Source organism: Hemitrygon akajei, unplaced genomic scaffold (assembly GCF_048418815.1).
Source record: "Hemitrygon akajei unplaced genomic scaffold, sHemAka1.3 Scf000041, whole genome shotgun sequence".
NCBI lineage: Eukaryota > Metazoa > Chordata > Chondrichthyes > Myliobatiformes > Dasyatidae > Hemitrygon > Hemitrygon akajei.
The window spans coordinates 7,665,035-7,685,823 of NW_027331927.1; the positions used below are offsets into that span (position 1 = coordinate 7,665,035).

The 20,789-nt window shown below is 44.3% G+C and overlaps 1 protein-coding gene across 1 annotated transcript in view; it reads right to left on the reverse strand.

Moving 5' to 3' along the window:
• Positions 1-16,143, reverse strand: part of LOC140720323 (uncharacterized) — a 56,970-nt gene extending 40,827 nt beyond the window's left edge. The window contains exon 1 of the mRNA XM_073035186.1: positions 15,427-16,143. Coding sequence (XP_072891287.1) covers positions 15,427-15,849 — 423 coding nt within the window. The 5' untranslated portion in view covers positions 15,850-16,143. The remainder of the gene's footprint in view (positions 1-15,426) is intronic.
• Between the last annotated feature and the right edge of the window lie 4,646 nt (positions 16,144-20,789).

The following is a 20,789-nucleotide window of genomic DNA, read 5'->3' on the forward strand; positions in this document are numbered from 1 at the left end:
TGTGTGCGTCTTTGTATTTCCAGCAAAAGCAGAATCTCTTTTCTTTCACATCTGCATTTGTAAGAGGATTGTACTTTGGCATTAGATACACTAAATGCCTGTTGATATTGAGCGTATCGATTATGGGAGCTGCTTTCTGCGTTAAAAAAGCTACTGAGTTTTCTACACACAAAAAAAAACTGAGATCTGGAAACGGAACAGGTGCTTGCAGAAAATTTTAATGGCACCATGATTACCCATAAAGCCGCGCATGTAAAATTTCGCTGTCGTTTGAAGCACCGATCAAATGCGCAGGCGCAGTGTTGCTGCCGTGTCCGATAACTACGCATGCGCGCAGTATACAAAATGTCGGGAGGAGCGGAAAGGTAAGGACTTTTTCGACTCGAATTGAATGACCATTGCTGTGAGAACCGGAGACTGTGGCCCGCAAACTCGGCACAGGCCAGGTCTTTTTCCTCTCTCAGCCCCAAGATCCGTATACGGGCCCCGGGGAGCTTCCGGCTAATCAGGGAACGGGAGCAGATAGATCTCACAGACAGAGCTGAGCTCCAGCTATCTGAATGCAAGGATTAGGTACTCGGAAAAAGAGAACAAAATCTTTCTATCAGCTGTTGAGAAAATCACCTTTGTTCTGCCTCCAACCGCAGCAAAAGAAAATCTGCAGCTGCTGGAAATCCAAGCAACACAGACAAAATGCCGGAGGAACTCAGCATCAGTACACTTTCCCATAGATGCTGCCCGGCCTGCTGAGTTCCTCCGGCATTTTGTGTGTGTTGCTTGTTCTGCCTGCTCTTGTTCTGGAGTTTTCTACACGTGAGGACATGTTTTGGCCCATTCTCTCTGGGTACATAATGATATCAAACAACTTTGCCCTGGGCAGCAAGTAGCTTTCAGATCACAAATGTGCCAGACTCCAGTGAGACAAACTACTGCCCTTCCCTTCATATTCATTGCCATCACGGAGTTCACCACCGTCAGCCACCTGGGGGAGGGTTCAGAGGAAATATTTATGAACAATAGAGAAACTGGTACCTGTGTGTATTATGGTGATGCAAAATTTGCTGGGTAATTTGCAAGTGGGAAGAAGGGGAGCGATATTTGGAAGTCCGATTTTTTAAAGCATCATTCAACAAGAAAATTGCATACAGTGACATGCAAAAGTTTGGGCACCCCTGGTCAACATTTCTGTTCCTGTGAACAGCTAAGCGAGTGAAACAATGACCTGATTTCCAAAAGGCAAAAGTTAAAGATGACACATTGTTTAATATTTTAAGCAAGATTACTCTTTTATATCCATCTTTTACGGTTTCAAAATAACAAAAAAGGGAAAGCAAACAAAGCGAAAGTTTGGGCACCCTGCATGGTCATTACTTAATAACAACCCCTTTGGCAAGTATCACAGCTTCTAAATGCCTTCTATAGCCAGCTAAAAGTCTTTCAATTCTTGTTTGGGGATTTTTGCCCATTCTTCCTTGCAAAAGGCTTCTAGTTCTGTGAGATTCTTGGGCCGTCTTGCATGCACTGCTCTTTTGAGGTCTATCCACAGATTTTCGATGATGTTTAGGTCAGGGGGACTGTGAGGACCATGGCAAAGCCTTAAGCTTGTGCCCCATGAGGTACTCCATTGTGGATTTTGAGACCGTCTACTGCCCTTCCCTTCATATTCATTGGGATTGTCATCACCGAGTTCATCATTGTCAGTCACCTGAGGGAGGGTTCAGGGGAAATATTTATGTAAAATACAGAAACTGGTGTTACCTGTATGCATTGTGGTCATGCAAAAGTTGCTGAATAATTTGCAAGTGGGAAGAAGAGGAGAGAAAGGTTGAACAAGTTAGGTCTCTATTCATTGGAGCGTAGAAGGTTGAGGGGGGATTTGATCGAGGTATTTAAAATGTTGAGAGGGATAGATAGAGTTGACGTGAATAGGCTGTTTCCATTGAGAGTAGGGGAGATTCAAACGAGAGGACATGATTTGAGAGTTAGGGGGCAAAAGTTTAAGGGAAACACGAGGGGGTATTTCTTTACTCAGAGAGTGATAGCTGTGTGGAATGAGCTTCCTGTAGAAGTAGTAGAGGCCAGTTCAGTTGTGTCATTTAAGGTAAAATTGGATAGGTATATGGACAGGAAAGGAGTGGAGGGTTATGGGCTGAGTGCGGGTAGGTGGGACTAGGTGAGATTAAGAGTTCGGCACGGACTAGGAGGGCCGGAATGGCCTGTTTCCGTGTTGTGGTTGTTATATGGTTATATGATATTTGGAAGTCCAACTTTTTAAAGCACCATTTAGCAAGAAAATTGCATACAGTGACATGCAAACGTTTGGGCACCCCGATCAAAATTTCTGTTCCTGTGAATAGCTAAGTGAGTAAAACGATGACCTGATTTCCAAAAGGCAAAAGTTAAAGATGACACATTCTTTAATATTTTAAGCAAGATTACTCTTTTATTTCCATCTTTTACAGTTTCAAAATAACAAAAAAGGAAAAGGGCCCAAAGCAAAAGTTTGGGCACCCTGCATGGTCAGTACTTAGTAACAACCCCTTTGGCAAGTATCCCAGCTTCTAAATGCTTTCTGTAGCCAGCTAAGGGAGTTACAATTCTTGTTTGGGGATTTTTGCCTGTTCTTCCTTGCAAAAGGCTTCTAGTTCTGTGAGATTCTTGGGCTGTCTTGCATGCACTGCTCTTTTGAGGTCTATCCACAGATTAAGTTGATGTTTAGGTCGTGGGACTGTGAGGGCCATGGCAAGACCTTCAGCTTCCGCTTCCTGAGGGAGTCCATTGTGGATTTTGAGGTCTGTTTACAATCATTATCCTGTTGTAGAAGCCATCCTCTTTTCATCTTCAGCTTTTTTACAGATGGTGTGACGTTTGCTTCCAGAACTTGCTGGTATTGAATTTAATTCATTTTTCCCTCTAACTGTGAAACATTCCCCGTGCCACTGGCTGCAACACAAGCCCAAAGCATGATCGATCCATCCCCATGGTTAACAGTTGGAGAGGTGTTCTTTTCATGAAATTCTGAACCTTTTTTCCTCCAAACATACCTTTGCTCATTGCGGCCAAGAAGTTCTTTTTTTAACTTTATCAGTCCACAGGACTTGTTTCCAAAATGCATAAGGCTTGTTTGGATGTTCCTTTGGAAACTTCTGATGCTGAGTTTTGTGGTGAGGATGCAGGAAAGGTTTTCTTCTGATGACTCTTCCATGAAGGTCATATTTGTGCAGGTGTTGCTGCACAGTAGAACAGTGCACCACCACTTCAGAGTCTGCTAAATATTCCTGAAGGTCTTTTGCAGTCAAATGGGGGTTTTGATTTCCCTTTCTAGCAATCCTACGAGCAGTTCTCTCAGAAGGATTTCTTGGTCTTCTCGACCTCAACTTGACCTCCAGCATTCCTGTTAACTGCCATTTCTTAATTACATTACGAACTGAGGAAACGGCTGCCTGAAAACGCTTTGCTGTCTTCTTATAGCCTTCTCCTGCTTTGTGGGCATCATGTATTTTAATTTTCAGAGAGTTAGGCAGGGGCTTAGCGGAGCCCATGGCTGCTGATTGTTGAGACAAGGTTTGTGAAGTCAGGGTATTTATAAAGCTTTGAAATTTGCAACACCTGGCTTTTCCTAATGAAGTTTGTGAACAAGCCATAGCCCTAACAAGGTAATTAAAAAGGTAATTGGTAAAAGTTATCTGACAGCTCAAATCTCTTGTGGTTCCCATACTTTTGCATGGTGCTCCTTTCCTTTTTTCTCACTCTAAAATTGTTAAAACAAAAATAATATACTAACCTTGCTTAAAATGTTGAAAAGAATGTTTCATCTTTAACTTTATGACTTTTGGAGATCAGTTCATCGTCCACTCAGTTAACTATTCAGAATAACAGAAATTTTGAACAGGGTGCCCAAACATTTGCCTACCAATGTATATACAGTTTGCAAAAGCACTGGCGAGAAAATCCCTCAGTACTGCTGCAGGCCTGTTACGTAGGTTGTGTTAGAGTGCGGATGAGGTCGGTGAAACCCAGTGGAGATCAAAGTGCTTATTGACAGTGACTTGCTAGCTGTAGAAATGAATACCTCTCTATATAAAATTCAGTGTGTACATATTGTTGTCACTGGGCAAAAATTTGCACAGCACAAGATTTCTGTGCACCCTAGTGATTACAAATTGGAGGGAACATTGGTGGGAAGGTGGGGAGACCTTCAGTGTCCCTGATACCCTCACCTACAAGATGCGCATCCAGCTGCAGCTTGCAACCCTGCACTTTGAGGAGCTGGAACATGAAATGGATGAATTTCATTTCAGCTGGGAGTCGGAAGGGGTGATAGATACAACATGAAGAGAGGTGAGTTACACCCAAGGTGCAGGACACAGGAAACTGGGTGAGAGTCAGGAAGGGGAATGAGGTTAAATATCCATCGCAGAGTACTCTTGTGGCCATCCCACACAACAACAGGTGGGCCACTTTAGAAACTGTTGGGGGAGGAATTATCTGGCAGAGATAAGTCAAAGGTGTGATAGGGGATTCGATAGTTAGGGGAACATAACTAAAAGAGGATTAATATCCTAGTGGTAAGGCTTGCAAGTGCTAGTGGGGGAGTTAAACTAAAATTGCAGGCAGGGTGGGAGCCAGAATGACAGAACAAATAATGGAGGGGGTTAATTGAATAGAATTGAATTGAATTGGCTTTATTACTTATATCCTTCATATACACGAGGAGTAGAAATATTTGCATTATGTCTCTGAATAAATGTGCAATGTGCAATTTATGGTAATTTATAATGAATAGTATGTACAACAGGACAGTCAACATAACATAGAAATACAGTTGTATCAGCATGAATTAATCAGTCTGATGGCTTAGTGGAAGAAGCTGTCCCGGAGCCTGCTGGTCCTGGCTTTGGGATGTCCGCACCACTCTCTGCAGAGTCCTGCGACTGAGGGAAGTACAGTCCCCATACCAGGCAGTGACACAGCCAGTCACAATACTCTCAATTGTAACCCTGTTGAAAGTTCTTAGGATTTAGATCCTCATTTCAAACTTTTCAATGCTCTGACGTGAAAGAGGCACTGTTGTGTTTTTTTCACCACACAACCAGTATGTATGGACCATATATTGTGACATTGTAGCCATGACCGGAACTTGGTTCCAGCCGACAGTCTGAGGAATTTAGAGGGACAATTTTTTCTCTAGTGATCGCAGACTATGCCAAGAAACAAAGGTTGATATATTAAGTGATTTTAATTTTCCATATATTGACTGAGAGTCCCATACTGTAAAAGGACTCGTTGGGGTAGAGTTTGTCAAATGTGCCCTTAATCGGGATGTAGAATTCCCAATGTAGAAGTGTGCAATAACTGTTAAGAAATGATCCGGGGCTGGTGACACAAAATAGTGATCATAATGCCATGAGATTCCAAGTAAATATGGAAAAAGAGAGGTCTGGACCACGGGTTGAGATTCTAAATTGGAGAGAGGTCAATTTTGATGGCGTCAGAAAGGATCTGACAAATGTGGATTGGGACAGGCTGTTTTCTGGCAAATGTGTACTTGGTGAGTGGGAGTTCTTCAGAAGTGAAATTTTGCGGGTGTAGAGTTTGTACGTGCCTGCAAAACTAAAAGTTAAAAGGTAACTGGTGCAGGGAACCTTGGTTTTCAAGAGATATTGAGGCCCTGGATATTTTGTTCCTCTAAATGCCTCAGACTGTTGGGTGCTACCAAGACTCATTAATGACTACAATATCATAATTCCACACTGTGAGCTCATCGGACAATTTTTTCAGTTGTCTTCTCTTGGTTTTTAAAAGCTTCCCAATAGTTTCTGCTCTTTTGTTTGCCCTCTCTTTGGCTTTTATGTTGGCTTTGGCTTCTCATTTCAGCCACAGTTGTGTCCTCCTGCCTTTCCAATGCTTCCACTTCTTTGGGATGTGTCTATCATTCACCTCCTGAGTTGCTCCCAGAAACTCCAGCCATTGCTGCTCCATCGTCACTCCTACCAGATTCCCCTTCCAGTCAGGTTTGGCCAGCTTCTCTGTCACAGAAACATGGAGAAGGTCAGAACAGAAACATGCCCACTCTGGACAATCAGAATGGTAATCTATACAGGAGACAAAATAGATGGGGGAGGTTTTAAATAGTAGTTTAGCATCCGTATTGACTCAGGAGATGGACACAGAGTCTATAGAAGTGAGGCAAAGCAGCATCAACTTCATGGACCCTGTACAGATTACAGAGGTGGAGGTGTTTGCTGTCTTAAGGCAAATTAGTGTGGATAAATCCCCAGGGCCTGACAAGTTGTTCCCTAGGACCCTGTGGAAGACAAGTGCAGAAATTGTCGGGGTCCAAGCAGAGATATTTAAATAATCCTTAGTGACAGGTGAGGTACTGGAGGATTGGAGGACAGCCGATGTTGTTCCACTGTTCAAGAAGGGCTCTAAGGATAAATGAGAAAATGTTACGTTAGTGAGCTTGACATCAGTAGTGGGAAAGTTATTAGAACATATGTGCAGGAACCGGATATATAAGTATTTGGATCGATGTGGACTGATTAAGGATAGACAGCATGGCTTTGTGCATGGTAGGTCATGTCTAACCAATCTCATGGAGCTACTTGAGGAAGTTATCAAGAAAGTGGATGAAGACAAGGCAATGGATGTTGTTTACATCGACTTGAGGAAGGCACTTGACAAAGTCTCATTGGGAGTTTGGTCAAGAAGGTTCAGTCACTCAGCATTCAAGATGAGATAGTAAAGTGGATGAGACACGGTCTTTGGGAGAAGCCAGAGTGTGGTAGCAGATGGTTGCCTCTCTGACTGGAGGCCTGTGTCCAGTGGTTGCCACAGGGATCAGTGCTTTATCTGTTGTTGTTTGTCATCTATATCAGTAATCTGGATGATAGTGTGGTTAACTGGATCAGCAAATTTGTGGATGACACCAAGATTGGTGGTGTAGTGGACAGTGAGGAAGACTATCATGGCTTGCAGTGCGATCTGGACCAGCTGGGAAAATGGTTTGAGAAATGGAAAATGGAATTTAATGCAGACAAGTGTGAGTTGTTGCACTTTGGTCTGACCTACCAAGGGAGGTCTTTCACAGTGACTGGTCGGGCATGGAGGAGTGTTGTAGAAGAAAGAGACCTGGGAATACAAGTCCTTAATTCACTGAAAGTGGTGTCACAGTTAGATAGTGATTGAAAGCAAGATTTCAGCCCAATGGGCTTCATGAACGAAAGTACTGGCAACAATAAGTGGATGTTATGTTGACTTGTAGCAGACATTGGTGAGGCCTAATTTGGAGTATTGTGTGCAGTTTTAGTCACCAACCTACAGGAATGATGTAAAAGAGGTTGAAAGAGTTCAGAGAAAATTCACAAAGATGTTGCCAGGTCTGGAGGACTTGGGTTATAAGCAGAGATTGAACAGGTCAGGACTTTATTCCTTGGAAAATTAGAGATTTGGGGGAGACTTGATTTTGATGGAGGTAACTGCAAGCTGGCTTTCTCCACTGAGATGGTGTGTGACTACAACCAGAAGCCATGGGTTAAGGGTGAAAGGTGAAACGTTAAGGGGAACATGAGGGGAAACTTCTTTACACAGACGGTCATCCGGATGTGGAATGAACAGCCATCACGAGTGGTGCATGCAAACTCAATTTCAACATTTAAGAGGTTCGTGTAGGTGCCTGGATGGTAGGGGTATGGGAGTGGGCAGTTTAAATAGTTCAGCACAAAACAGATGGCCCAAAGAGCCTGTTTCAGTGTTGGACTGTGACAAGAACCTAAAATAATACAAAAATTCACTCTATAAGTCCTTTTAACAGCTGTGCGAACCAACCATTCATCTCAGCAGGAATTTTTTATATGGCATTAAAACTGTGGCACTTTAAGTTAACAATACATAAAAGAAAATCCCAGCTGCACGTCAAGAGACTATTTGTGTGAGACTGTTTCAGTTACTGTGGGGCCAGGCACCCATGCAGCTCAGCAGGAACAGGGAATAATACCAATGGAGAGAGTAAATCTGAGCCAAGGCACAGATTGGAGATGGCAGAAATGCCCCATTCTTATAGAGACAGGAAGAGCATCAGGGAATTGATGGTCATTCCAGATACCAGCACTCTGCACAGTCAGGAGATGATTTCTCTGTCCAACTTGGGTTGAACCTCACTGTAACAGTGTGATACCAGATCAGACCTTGTCAACTCATGTAATCTCATCTGAAATGTTGTCCTAAACCCATTGATGGATTTTGAAAATGTTTTTACAGGTTCAAAAATTTGTCTCCAGAAAGCTCACTCATGGCATGCGAGTTTTGCTGTCTCTGTCTGGATATTTAAGAAGCAGAGCAAGGGATTCAATCAAATATCCTTCCTGCTCAGACAGTGGGAATGGATTCACTCGGTCATCTCAACTGAAGGTACATCAGCGAGTTCACACTGGGCACGACCATTCATCTGTTCTGTGTGTGGGAAGGGATTCAATTGGTCTTCCCACCTCTGGACATATCAGTCAATTAACACCGGGCAGAGGCTAGTCATCTGCTGAAGTTCTGGGAAAGGATTCACTCCATCATCTGACCTCATGGCACACCAGCGGGTTCACACCAGAGAGAGGCAGTTCACCTGCTCGGACTGTGGGAAGGGATTCACTTGGTCGTCTGAACTACAAAGTCACCAGCGAGTTCACACTGGGGAGAAGCCGTTCACCTGCTCAGACTGTGGGAAGAGATTCACTCGGTCTTCTGACCTAATGGCTCACCAGCGAGTACACACCGGGCAGCGGCCGTTCACCTGCTCGGACTGTGGGAAGGGATTCTCTTTATCTTCTCGCTTACTGACACATCAGCGAGTTCACACTGGGGTGAAGCCGTTCACCTGCTCAGTCTGTGAGAAGAGATTCACTCACTTTTCCACGCTACAGAGACACAAGCTTGTTCACACTGGGGAGAAGCCGTTCACCTGCTCAGTCTGTGGGAAGGGATTCACTCAGTCATCCAGTCTGCAGAATCATCAGCGAGTTCACACTGGGGAGAAGCCATTCACCTGCTCAGAATGTGGGAAGGGATTCACTGAGTCATCACACCTACAGAGACACCAGCGAGTTCACACTGGGGAGAAGCCATTCAACTGCTCAGTCTGTGAGAAGAGGTTCACTAACTCTTCCACCCTACAGAGTCATCAGCGAGTTCACACTGGGGAGAAGCCATTCACCTGCTCAGTCTGTGAGAAGGGGTTCACTCATTCTTCCACCCTACGGAGACACCATCGAGTTCACACTAGGGAGAAGCCGTTTACCTGCTCAGTCTGTGGGATGAGATTCACTGATTCATCCTACCTACAGAGTCACCAGCGAGTTCACACTGGGGAGAAGCCGTTCATCTGCTCAGTCTGTGGGAAAGGATTCACTCTGTTATCCAACCTGCAGTGTCATCAGCGAGTTCACACTGGAGAGAAGCCATTCACCTGCTCAGACTGTGGGAAGGGATTCACTGTTTCAGCTAGCTTAATGGCACACCAGCGAGTTCACACCGGGGAGCGGCCGTTCACCTGCTCAGACTGTGGGAAGGGATTCACTTTGTCATCTAAACTACTGAAACACCAGCGAGTTCACACTGGGGAGAAACCATTCACCTGCTCAGTCTGTGAGAAGAGATTCACTGACTCTTCCGCCCTACAGAGACACCAGCGAGTTCACACTGGGGAGAGGCCATTCACCTGCTCAGACTGTGGGAAAGGATTCACTCAGTCATCCCACCTACAGAGTCATCGGCGAGTTCACACCAGGGAGAAGCCGTTCACCTGCTGAGAATGTGGGAAAGGATTCGCTCAGTCATCCCAACTGCTGGCACACCTGTCAGCTCACAATGGGGAGTGGCCGTTGTTAGGATTCCCTAGGTTTCGTTTACTGTGGACTGTCATTTTGAGAGAGAGAGAGAGATTAAGAAGGTGAATCAGTCTGACTTGCAGCTTGTTTAGTTTTAACCAAAGACACAGACACTCAGAGTGAGATGGAGACAAAGGAGGAAAAATGGAAGGTTCAAAACAAGGGAAATATGGCCAAAGCTCATGGTTTAGAACTTTAGAACTTGAAAATGATCATAAACCTCTGATTGCATTGTTTTATGCGGGGGGTGGGGTGGGAGTGTGGTTTTTCTCTCTGATAGATGCTGCCCGGCCGGCTGAGTGGTGGTGTCAGTGACCTCTGTATCAGAGAACAACACGGGTTTCTACATCCTCCTCTGAGATATAAATGTCCTCACAGTGGGTTCAGATCAGCTGGCATATCTGGAGTTTGCAAGGGGAAAGGGAGTAGGGAAGGGGCTGAGGAGAGAGAGTTTTAATCAGCAAACCATCGTCCGGGATGGAGGGGTACCGGAGCTGTCTGATAGATGGTTCTACAGTGATTGTATTTTTAAATAATCTCACAGATGGTGACTGAGGAAGAGGCTTGTTGAGGGAGGATACCCGGAGGTGAGCAGGTCAGACACGGTATCAGGAGAGTGACAGTGATGTGATTTCCTGTGTCACGGGTACAGACAGTCGTCTCAAGTGAGGAGTTTGTGTGGAGATGCAGCTTCCCTGGAGGTGGAGGAAAGAGGACACACCAACAGGTGGAACCAGCTGTGGGAAGACATGGTTTTGTCTCCATCAGACCCTCAGTGAGATGGTTCCAGTTATAACGTGCAGGGATGAAAGCACAGTGTTCAGAGTCTGATTTAATCACTGATTCTGACACAGTGAGAGGGTTAGTTTTGCTGTAAGGCGGCAACATTAATGGAAGAAGACACAGAAACTTCATCAATTGCCAGTTGTTTAGCAAAAGTGATCAATTTGTATGTTACCTTGACAGAAACAGATATTCCCAGTGGTGACAAAGGGGTGCAGTCTGGTTTACTTCAGGTTGGAGAGGGGTGTGGAGTTTTGAAATCAATGCCTTGCATCATTAATTTAGCATGTCTGGAGTGGTGGATCACACAGCACGGAAACAGGCCTTTGGCCGGCCATACCTGTTCTGACCATCCACTCACTGTCTACACTGGTCCCATTTATCAGCACTTGGTTCATAGCCGACTGTATCTCGGCAGTTTCAATGCTCATCCACTTCGTAAATGTTGTGAAGGGACCTGCCTCCACCACCACCTCGGGCAGTGTGTTCCAGGTTTCAGCTACTCTCTGAGTGACAAATCTCCTCCTCAGATCCCTCTAACCCTTTTCATCCTCTGTTTAAATCCATGCCCTCTGATCGGTGACACCTCTGTCCCAGGATCGGGGCCAATATGGGCATCAGTGAGGCCTTTGATGAGGTTCACATGGTAAGTTGCTGTGGAAAGTCAGACCACACGGGATCAAGGGAGAGATGGCTCACTGGATGCACAGTTGTCTTGATGGTAGGAAGCAGAGAGTGATGCTGGGAGACTGTTTATTGGATTCGAAGCCCCAGCCTAGTGAGGTTCCCCAGGGTTACACCACATTGCTCTCATTATTCATTGATATTTAATTATATTTGCATTTGCACAGTTTGTTGAATGCTATGCTCCACTTGATCTTTCATTGATCCTGTTATTATTCTAAAGATTTTCTAAGTGTTCCTGTAGGAAAAACAATCTCAGGGTTGTATGTGGTGACATATACGTACTCTGATAATAACATTTACTTTGGACGTCAACCATTATTGTCATCTGGATCAATAATTTGGTTAAGAATGTACAGGGTATGTAGAGTAGGTTTGCAGCAAGTTCAATTACTTTTTTCTGAAAGATATTAAGTATAAACTCTTCACTCTGTTTCCCTCTCTGCACTCGAACACCCCCTCCCCTTACTGTCTTCCCTCTCTGCCCCGTCCTCCCTCTCACCCTGACATTGGACATACGTTCAGGGTGAAAGTGAATTATTTTCGGGGAATCTGAAGGGGAATTCTTCACTCGGAGGTTGGTGAGAGTGTGGAATGAGCTGCCAGTGGAAGTGGAGGATGTGGGTTTGATTTAGACACTAAAGAGGAATTTGGGTGAGGACGTGGATGGGAGGTGTATGGAGGCTCTGGTGCAGGTAGTTGGAACCAGGCAGTAACAACAAAAACGGGTCAGCATGGACTAGAAGGGCCTGTTTCGGTACTGCTGCTCTCTGTGACTCGAATAATATTCTCATTTGTAATTTCCACAGTCAGTACTTTGCTACTTATGAGTGAACCCAGAAATTAACTCAAACAAGAACTGAAAGACTGTTGGTTGGCTACAAATAGTGTTTACAAGCTGTGATACTTGCCAAAGGGGGTGCTACTCAGTAGTGACCAAGCAGGGCGCCCAAACTTTTGCTTCGGGCCCTTTTCCGTTTTTGTTATTTTGAAATTGTAAAAGATGGAAATAAAAATGTAATCTTGCTTAAAATATATTTAAAAATGTGTCATCTTTAACTTTATGCCTTTTGTAATCAGGTCATTGTTTACTCGCTTAGCTATTCACAGTTACAGAAATTTTGAGCAGGCGCGCCCAAACGTTTGCATGCCACTGTATATATCCTGTGCCTTCCAAAAATTCCAGACATTGCTGCTCTGTTTTCGTTCCGGCCCATGTTTTTTTAGATCAATTTTGACCAATTTTTCTCTCGTGCCTCTCTAATTCTCTTTATTCCATCTGACTTTAGCTTCTCCTTCTCTAATGTCAGGGTGAATTTGATCACATTAAGATCACTTACCCCTAAAGTTTCTTTGGACTTAAGTGACCTAATTAATTCTGGTTTATTACAACACCCAATCCAGAAAAGCTGACCCCCAATCACGAGCTGCTCTAAAAAAGCATCTTGTAGGCATTCAAGGAATTCCTCCTCTTGAGACCAACACCATCCCAATTTTCCTAATCACCTGCATGACAATCCCCATGACTACTGTAACATTGCCCTCTTGGCACGCATTTTCTATCTCCCATTGTAATTTGAGGACCTCATTCTTACTATTGTTTGGGGGTCTCTGTACAATTCTCATCAGGGATTCTTTTTTACATTTGCTGTTCCTTAATTCTACCCACAGATTTTACACTTCTTTCTAATGATTTTATTTAATATTTTACCAACAGAGCCACACAACCCCACTACCAGCTTGTTCTTGGCTTCTTCTTTCAAGAAACATATAAGTATCTGGGAAACAAAAGGACCTGCAGATGCTAGAAATCTAGAGAACTACACACAAAGTGCTGGAGGAGCTCAGCATGTCAGGCAGCATCTATGGATGGGAATCAACATTTCGGGCCAAGACCCTTCACTCTTGATCCCCATGTATCTGGAATATCAACAAGCGAAGAAAATAGAAAGTAGTGCAAAATAGGGAAAACCTTTGACAAAATTCAGTTCAAGGCTTTTTAAAAAACTACCAAATAGAGCTCAGTAATTAACAAATACAACACAGGCAACAAACACTTTCATCAATACTGACATCGACTTCTTTTAAAATAAAAATATGGAAGGAAACATTAATCAGTGGAACGAGAATGATCCTCCATGGGAGACATCCCAACAATCTAAGCAGATGAGATGGTGACAAAATTATACATTAATCAATACATTATTTCAGGTAGGACAATCAATAATAACCATCCGGATACAATATTACAAGATAAACAAGCAGGAACAACTCCCTTAATAGATAAAGCATTTCCCAACACAGACATGTTCCTCGACCAGTGGAGCACTTCACCACAGGTATTGTTCGTGTCATCAGTCAAACAAAAGATTTTCTCTGTCAATCAGCTTCAAAATGTTTCTACTCTGACATTGCCACACCCCACTTCTGATTTCCTTCTCCTCGACTTCTTCACTCTGCAGAAAACTCAAAGGAAACCTCTTCACCACAGAGTGGTGTCTGTTTGGAATCCATCACCACTGGATGATGGATCCAGTGGTGGATCTCACCATCCAGGGAGAGTGAGCGATGAACAACAGCAGAGGATTTAAAAGGACTGTCGTGGAACTGAATCACTGGCAGGGTCCAGCTGGCCTGAGTTGATTCTCTACTGTACACTAGGTGTGTTATAAATTCAGTAAGTACCAGAGACAGAGTTTAAAATAGAACTGATTTATTTGTCTCAGATCCAGAATATTAAACTCCAGTCCCATTAAAGGTAAATGTGCAGCAGAAGAAACTCCTCCCATGCGCAGTGACCAGGGTGCAGAACTGGGTGTGGTGAGCAGCAGCAATAATTGCAGAGTTCAGCACCGACAGTCACTCTCGAAATTGCATTCAGCAACGGTGATGGACAAATATCCAGCATGCAGCTCATTGAAACTTTCTCCCCAGTGTGAAACCGGCAGTGTGTCACAAGTCTTACATGCTGTAAGGTTTCACTGCTGATGTAACGACCTCTCAGTAATGTTTCCCAGCTGAGGTAATGGTTTCTCAGTAGCAGCAATGTTTAGGCTATGGCTAGAGATAACAGGGTTTTGGAGTGTGGGGCTGTCCAATGACAGAAATGTCCTTTCTTGTGAGTCTGGAAGAGTGATTTTCATGGTCTTTTGCCAGGGAGAGATGAGAAAATGCAAATGGAGAGAGTGGGCCCTTTATCATTTTTTTATTTGTTTTCTTTACTAACCCTCTGGTCAAAGTAAGAATTACAAAGCTCAATTGTTTAATCACATATTGTTTACTGTTATTTCAGGGTACTGATTTGTAGCAGGGGACACATCACACAGCATCCATCCAAACGAGATTTCTTAAGTTTAGCCAGGCTGGGGTCTATCACCCCTTATATTAAGCTGCTAGCTGAAGTGAGAGTTACGCAAGGTTAATTCACTGAGTGAATCGCTTCCCACATTCACAGCAGGTGAACGGAATCTCCCCAGTGTCAACAGTGATACACATTTGGTGGATTTGGCTGAGAGAATTTTTTCCCACAGTCTGAGCAGGTGAATGGCCTCTCCCCAGTGTGAACTCTCTGATGTACCTTCAGATGAGATGACATAGTGAATCCCTTCCCACAGTCTGTGCAGGAGAACGGCCTCTCCCCAGTGTGAAATCGCTGATGTATCTTCAGTTGAGATGACGAAATGAAACCCTTCCCACAGACTGAGCAGGTGAACGGCCCTTTCCCTGTATGGGCTGACTGGTGTGACAGCAGGTGAGATAACCGATTGAATCCCTTCCCACAGTCTGAGCAGGTGAACCGCCACTTCCCGGTGTGAACTGACTGGTGTCTCTGCAGGAAAGATGATTCAGTGAATCCCTTTCCACAGACTGAGCAAGTGAATGGCCACTCCCCAGTATGAACTAACTGGTGTCTCAGTAGGTGAGGTGACAAAGTGAATCCCTTCCCACAGACTGTGCAGGTGAACGACCTTTCCCCAGTATGAACTCGCTGATGTACCTTCAGTTGAGATGAGCAAGTGAATCCCTTCCCACAGTCCGAGCAGGTGAATGGCCTCTCTCCAGTGTGAACTCGCTGATGTACCTTCAGCTTATATGACCGAGTGAACCCCCTCCCACAGTCCGAGCAGGTGAACAGCCGCTCCCCACTATGAACTCGCTGGTGAGCCATTAGGGTGGATGATTGAGTAAATCCTTTCCCACACTCTGAGCAGGTGAACGGCCTTTCCCCAGTGTGAACTGACTGGTGTACCAGTAGGTAGGATGACTGAGTGAATCCCTTCCCACAGTCTGAGCAGGTGAACGGCCTCTCTCCAGTGTGAACTCTCTGATGTATCTTCAGTTTAGATGACGAAATGAATCCCTTCCCACAGTCTGAGCAGATGAACGGCCTCTCCCCAGTGTGAACTCGCTGGTGAGCCATTAGGTCAGATGACCGAGTGAATCCCTTCCCACAGTCTGAGCAGGTGAACGGCCTCTCCCCAGTGTGAACTCGCTGGTGAGCCATTAGGTCAGATGACCGAGTGAATCCTTTCCCACAAATTCAGCAGATGACCAGCCTCTGCCCAGTGTGAACTTGCTGAAGTACCTTCAGTTGAAATGACTGAGTGAATCCATTCCCACTGTCTGAGCAGGTGAACTCCCATATAAAATGAGGGGCATGCCAGTCAGTTAGATGATAGAGTGGATCCCTCCCCACTGTCTGAGCAGGAAGGATGATCGTGTGAATCCCTTGCTGCACTTCTTAAATATCTGGACAAAGACAGCAAAACTGGCGTGTTGTGTTTGAGATTCCCGTAGACAAATTCCTTGTCATTTTTCACCTGTAAAAAAGATTTACAAAATCCATCAATGGGTGTAGGACAACATTTCAGATGAGATCACTTGAGTTGTCAAGGTGTGATCTGACATCACACTGTTACAGTGAAGTTCATCCCAAGTTGGAGAGAGAAATCATCTTCTAACTGGGCACAGTGCTGGTATCTGGAATGACCATCAAACTCTCTGATGCTCCTCCTGTCTCTATAAGAATGGGGCATTTCTGCCATCTCCAATCTGTGACTTGGCTCAGTTGGACTCTCTCCATTGGTATTATTCCCTGTTCCGACTGAGCTGCATGGGCTGCTGGCCCCACAGTAACTGAACACTCTGACGCAAATAGCCTTTGTTAACGTGCAGATGGGAATCTCACACAAATATCCGGAAGCGCATTTCACGCACCCACCACTCTCTGTGTAAAAAAGTACCCCAAAATCCCCTCAGTATCTATTTCCAAGCAGCTTAAAATGATGCCCCCTCATGTTAGCCATTTCTTCCCTGGGAAATTTCAACAACAGAACCATGGAACATTACAGCACAGAAACAGGCCTTTTGGCCCTTCATGGCTGTGCCGAACCATTTTTCTGCCTAGACCCACTGACCTGTACCTGGGCCATATCCCTCCAAACCCATCTCATCCACATACCTGTCCAAGTTTTTCTTAAATGTCAAAAGTGAGTCCGCATTCACCACTTCATCTGGCAGCTGATTCCACACTCCCACCACTCTCTGAGTGAAGAAGCACCCCCTAATATTCCCTTTAAACTTTTCTCTCTTCACCCTTAACCCATGACCTCTGTTTTTTTTTTCTCCCCTGGCCTCAGTGGAAAAAGCCTGCTTGCATTCACTCTATCTATACCCATCATAATTTTATACACCTCTATCAAATCACCCCTCATTCTCCTTCATTCCAAGGAATAAAGTCCTAACCCATTCAACCTTTCTCTGTAACTCAGTTTCTCAAGTCCCAGCAACATCCTTGTAAACCTTCTCTGCACTCTTTCAAACTTATTAATATCCTTCCTGTAATTAGGTGACCAAAACTGCACAGAATACTTCAAATTCAGTCTTACCAATGTCTAATACAACTTCACCATTACATTCCAACTCTTATTCTCTATACTTTGATTTATAAAGGCCAATGTAACAAACATCTGGCTATCCACACGATCAACATCCCTCATCATTTCATAAACCTAAAAAAGGCTCTAAACATAAACAAGGAAATTAAACATTGCTTTGTGGATTTGTTAGAAGTCTACAAAATTATGAGGGTATAGATAGGGTAAATGCAAGCAGCTTTTTTCACTGAGGTTGGGTAGGATGACAACCAGAGGTCATGGGTAGTAAGTGGGGATGGTGAAAATTTAACAGGAACAGTTGGAAAAGCTCTTTACTGAAATGGTCGTCAGAGTGTGGAATGAGATGCCAGCACAAGTGGTGAATATGAACTCGATTTCTCAATTAAGGGAAGTTTGATAGGTACCTGGATGGTATGGGTATGGAGGGCGATGGTCCCAGTGCAGGTAGTTGCATTAGACAGCTTAAATTTTTTTTTGCCATTGACTAGATGGGCCAAATAGCTCATTTCTCTACTGAACTTCTCCATGTTTCTGTAACAGAGAAGCTGGCCAAACGTGTTTGGAAGGGAAAAGGTAGGAGTGACAACGTAACAGTAATGGCTGGAGTTTCTGGGAGTAATTCGGGAGCTGAGTGACAGATACTTCACAAAGAAGTGGAAGCATTGGAAAGGCAGGAGGACACAACCGTGGCTGAAATGAGAAGCCAAAGCCAACATAAAAGACAAAGAGAGGACAGACGAAAGAACAAAAAACTATTGGGAAGCTTTTAGGAACCAACAGAAGATGACTAAACAAAAAGTCAGATAAGCTCAGGGCTTGGACTGATGATTAATGAGTCAGTCATTAATGAGTCTTGGTAGCACCCAGGAGTCTGAGACATTTAGAGGAACAAAATATACGAGCTCTCAATATCTCTTGAAACCCAAGTTTCCCTGTACCGGTTACCTTACAACTTGTATTCTGGCAGGCACATACAAACTCTACACTCTCACTTCTGAAGAACTCACACTTACAAGTACTCCTTTGCTAGAAAAACTGCCAGTCCCAATCCACACTTGTTAGATCTTTCTGATACCATCAGAATTGACCTTTCTCCAATTTAGAATCTCAACCCATGGTCCAGCCCTCTCTTTTTCCATATCTACTTGGAACCTTATTTCATTACAATCGCTAGATACAAAGTGTTCCCATACACTAATTTCTGTCACTAATGCTGGATCATTTCCTAACAGCTTATTGCACACCTCTATGTCGGGAATACTACGTCCTGATTAAGGGCACATTTGACAAACTCTACCCCATTTAGTCCTTTTACAGTATGGGAGTTCCATTCAATATATAAAAAGTTAAAATCGCTTACTATATCAACCTTTGTTTCTTAGCATAGTCTGCAATCTCTACAAAGTTTGTTTCTCTAAATCTCTCAGAGTGTTGGGAGCAACAAAGTCCCAATAATGGCTACAATATCATAATTCCCTGTCCTGAGCTCATCGGGATTTCCTACGATGCTTCTTGCATTGTGATATACACAGCTCAGCACATTCATTGCACCAGGCTCAACCATTTGATTGCTGACTCTGTCCGAGGTGTGAACAACATCTGTCTGGGTGTCAAGAAAGCAACCTCTTCCTCAATGTCACAAAGACAAGGGAACTGGTTGTGGATTACAGGAGGAATGGAGACAGGCTAACCCCTATTGACATCAATGGATCTGGGGTTGAGAGAGTGAACAGCTTCAAGTTCCTCGGCATAAACATCACCGAGGATCTCATGTGGTCTGTACATACCGGCTGTGTGGTACGTGGCCGTGCGCCTCTGTCACCTCAGACGGTTGAAGAAGTTTGGGATGGGGCCCCAAATCCTAAGAACTTTCTACAGGGGCACAATTGAGAGCATTCTGACTGGCTGCATCACTGCCTGATATGGGAACTGTACTACCCTCAATCGTAGGACTCTGCAGAGAGTGGTGCGGACAGCCCGGCGTGTCTGTAGTTGTGAACTTCCCATTGTTCAGGACATTTACAGAGACAGGTGCATAAAAAGTCCCAAAGGATCATTGTGGACCCAACTCACCCCAACCACAAACTGTTCCAGCTGCTACCTTCCAGGAAATGGTACCGCAGCATAAAAGCTGGACCAACAGGCTCCTGGACGGCTTCTTCCATCAGGGCAACAGACTGATTAATTTATGCTGATACAATTGTGTTTCTGTTATAACCACTGTCCTATGTATAAACCATTTATTATAAATTACACATTGCACATTTTGATGAAGAAGTAATATGAAGATTTCTGCTCCTCATGTATATGAATGATATAAGTCAATTCATTTCACCCACTTCACTATCTGTTCTGGCATTCTGACTCCAATTCCCCCCTGCAATTTTAGTTTCACGACACACCCTCCCCACCACACACTAGCAACAGCAAGCCTTACCACCAGGATATTAGATCTCTGCTAGTTTTAATCCCCAAACTAACAAATCCCCTATCAACCATTTGACATTCCTCTGCCAGGTAATCCCCCCAACAGTTTCTAAAGTGGTCTACCTGTTGTCGTACGAGATGGCCACAAGAGTACTCTGCGATGAATATTTAACCTCATTCTCCTTCCTGACTCTCACCTAGTTTAATGTGTCCTGCACCTTGGGTGTAACTCACCTCTCTTGATGTCATATCTATCACCCCCTCTGACTCCCAGATGATCCAGAATTCATCCATTTCCAGCTCCTTAAAGTGCAGGGTTACAGGCTGCAGCTGGATGCATACCTTGTAGGTGAGGGTAGCAGGGACACTGGAGGTCTCCCCTCCTTCCCACCAATGTCCCGCCTAATTTGTAATGACCGGTGTGCTGAAACACCTTGTGCTGTGCAATTTTTACCCACTGACAACAACATGTGCACAATGAATTTTAAATAGGGAGGTATTTCTTTTAACAGCTCGCAAATCACTGTCGATAAGAACTTTTATCTCCCCTGGGTTTGATTGAGTTCATCTGCACTCTCACACAAACTATGTAACAGGCCTGTTGCGAGTTATTAAGGATTTTCTCACTAGAGCTTTTGCACACCGTCCATATGTGATTTGCTTGCTAAATGATGCTTTAAAAAGTCAGATTTCCAAATATCACTCCACTTGTTCCCACTTGCAAATTCTCCAGCAACTTTTGCATCGCCACAATACACACATCAGTTTCCGTATTGTACATAAATATTCCCCCTGAACCCTCCCCTGGGTGACTGACGGTGATGAACTCAGTGATGACAACGCCAATGAATATGAAGGGAAGGGCAGTAGCCTGTCTCATTGGAGTCTGGCACATTTGTGATGTGAAAGCTATTTGCTGCCCAGGACAAAGGTGTTTGATGTCATTATGTACCCAGAGAGAATCGGTCAAAACATGTTCTCACCGGTAGAAAAGTGCAGAACGAGACGAGGTAGCTCAAGCAACACACACAAAATGCTGGAGGAACTCAGCAGGCCAGGCAGCATCTATGTAAACGAGTACTAATGTTGAGTTCCTCCGGAATTTTGTGTGTGTCGCTTG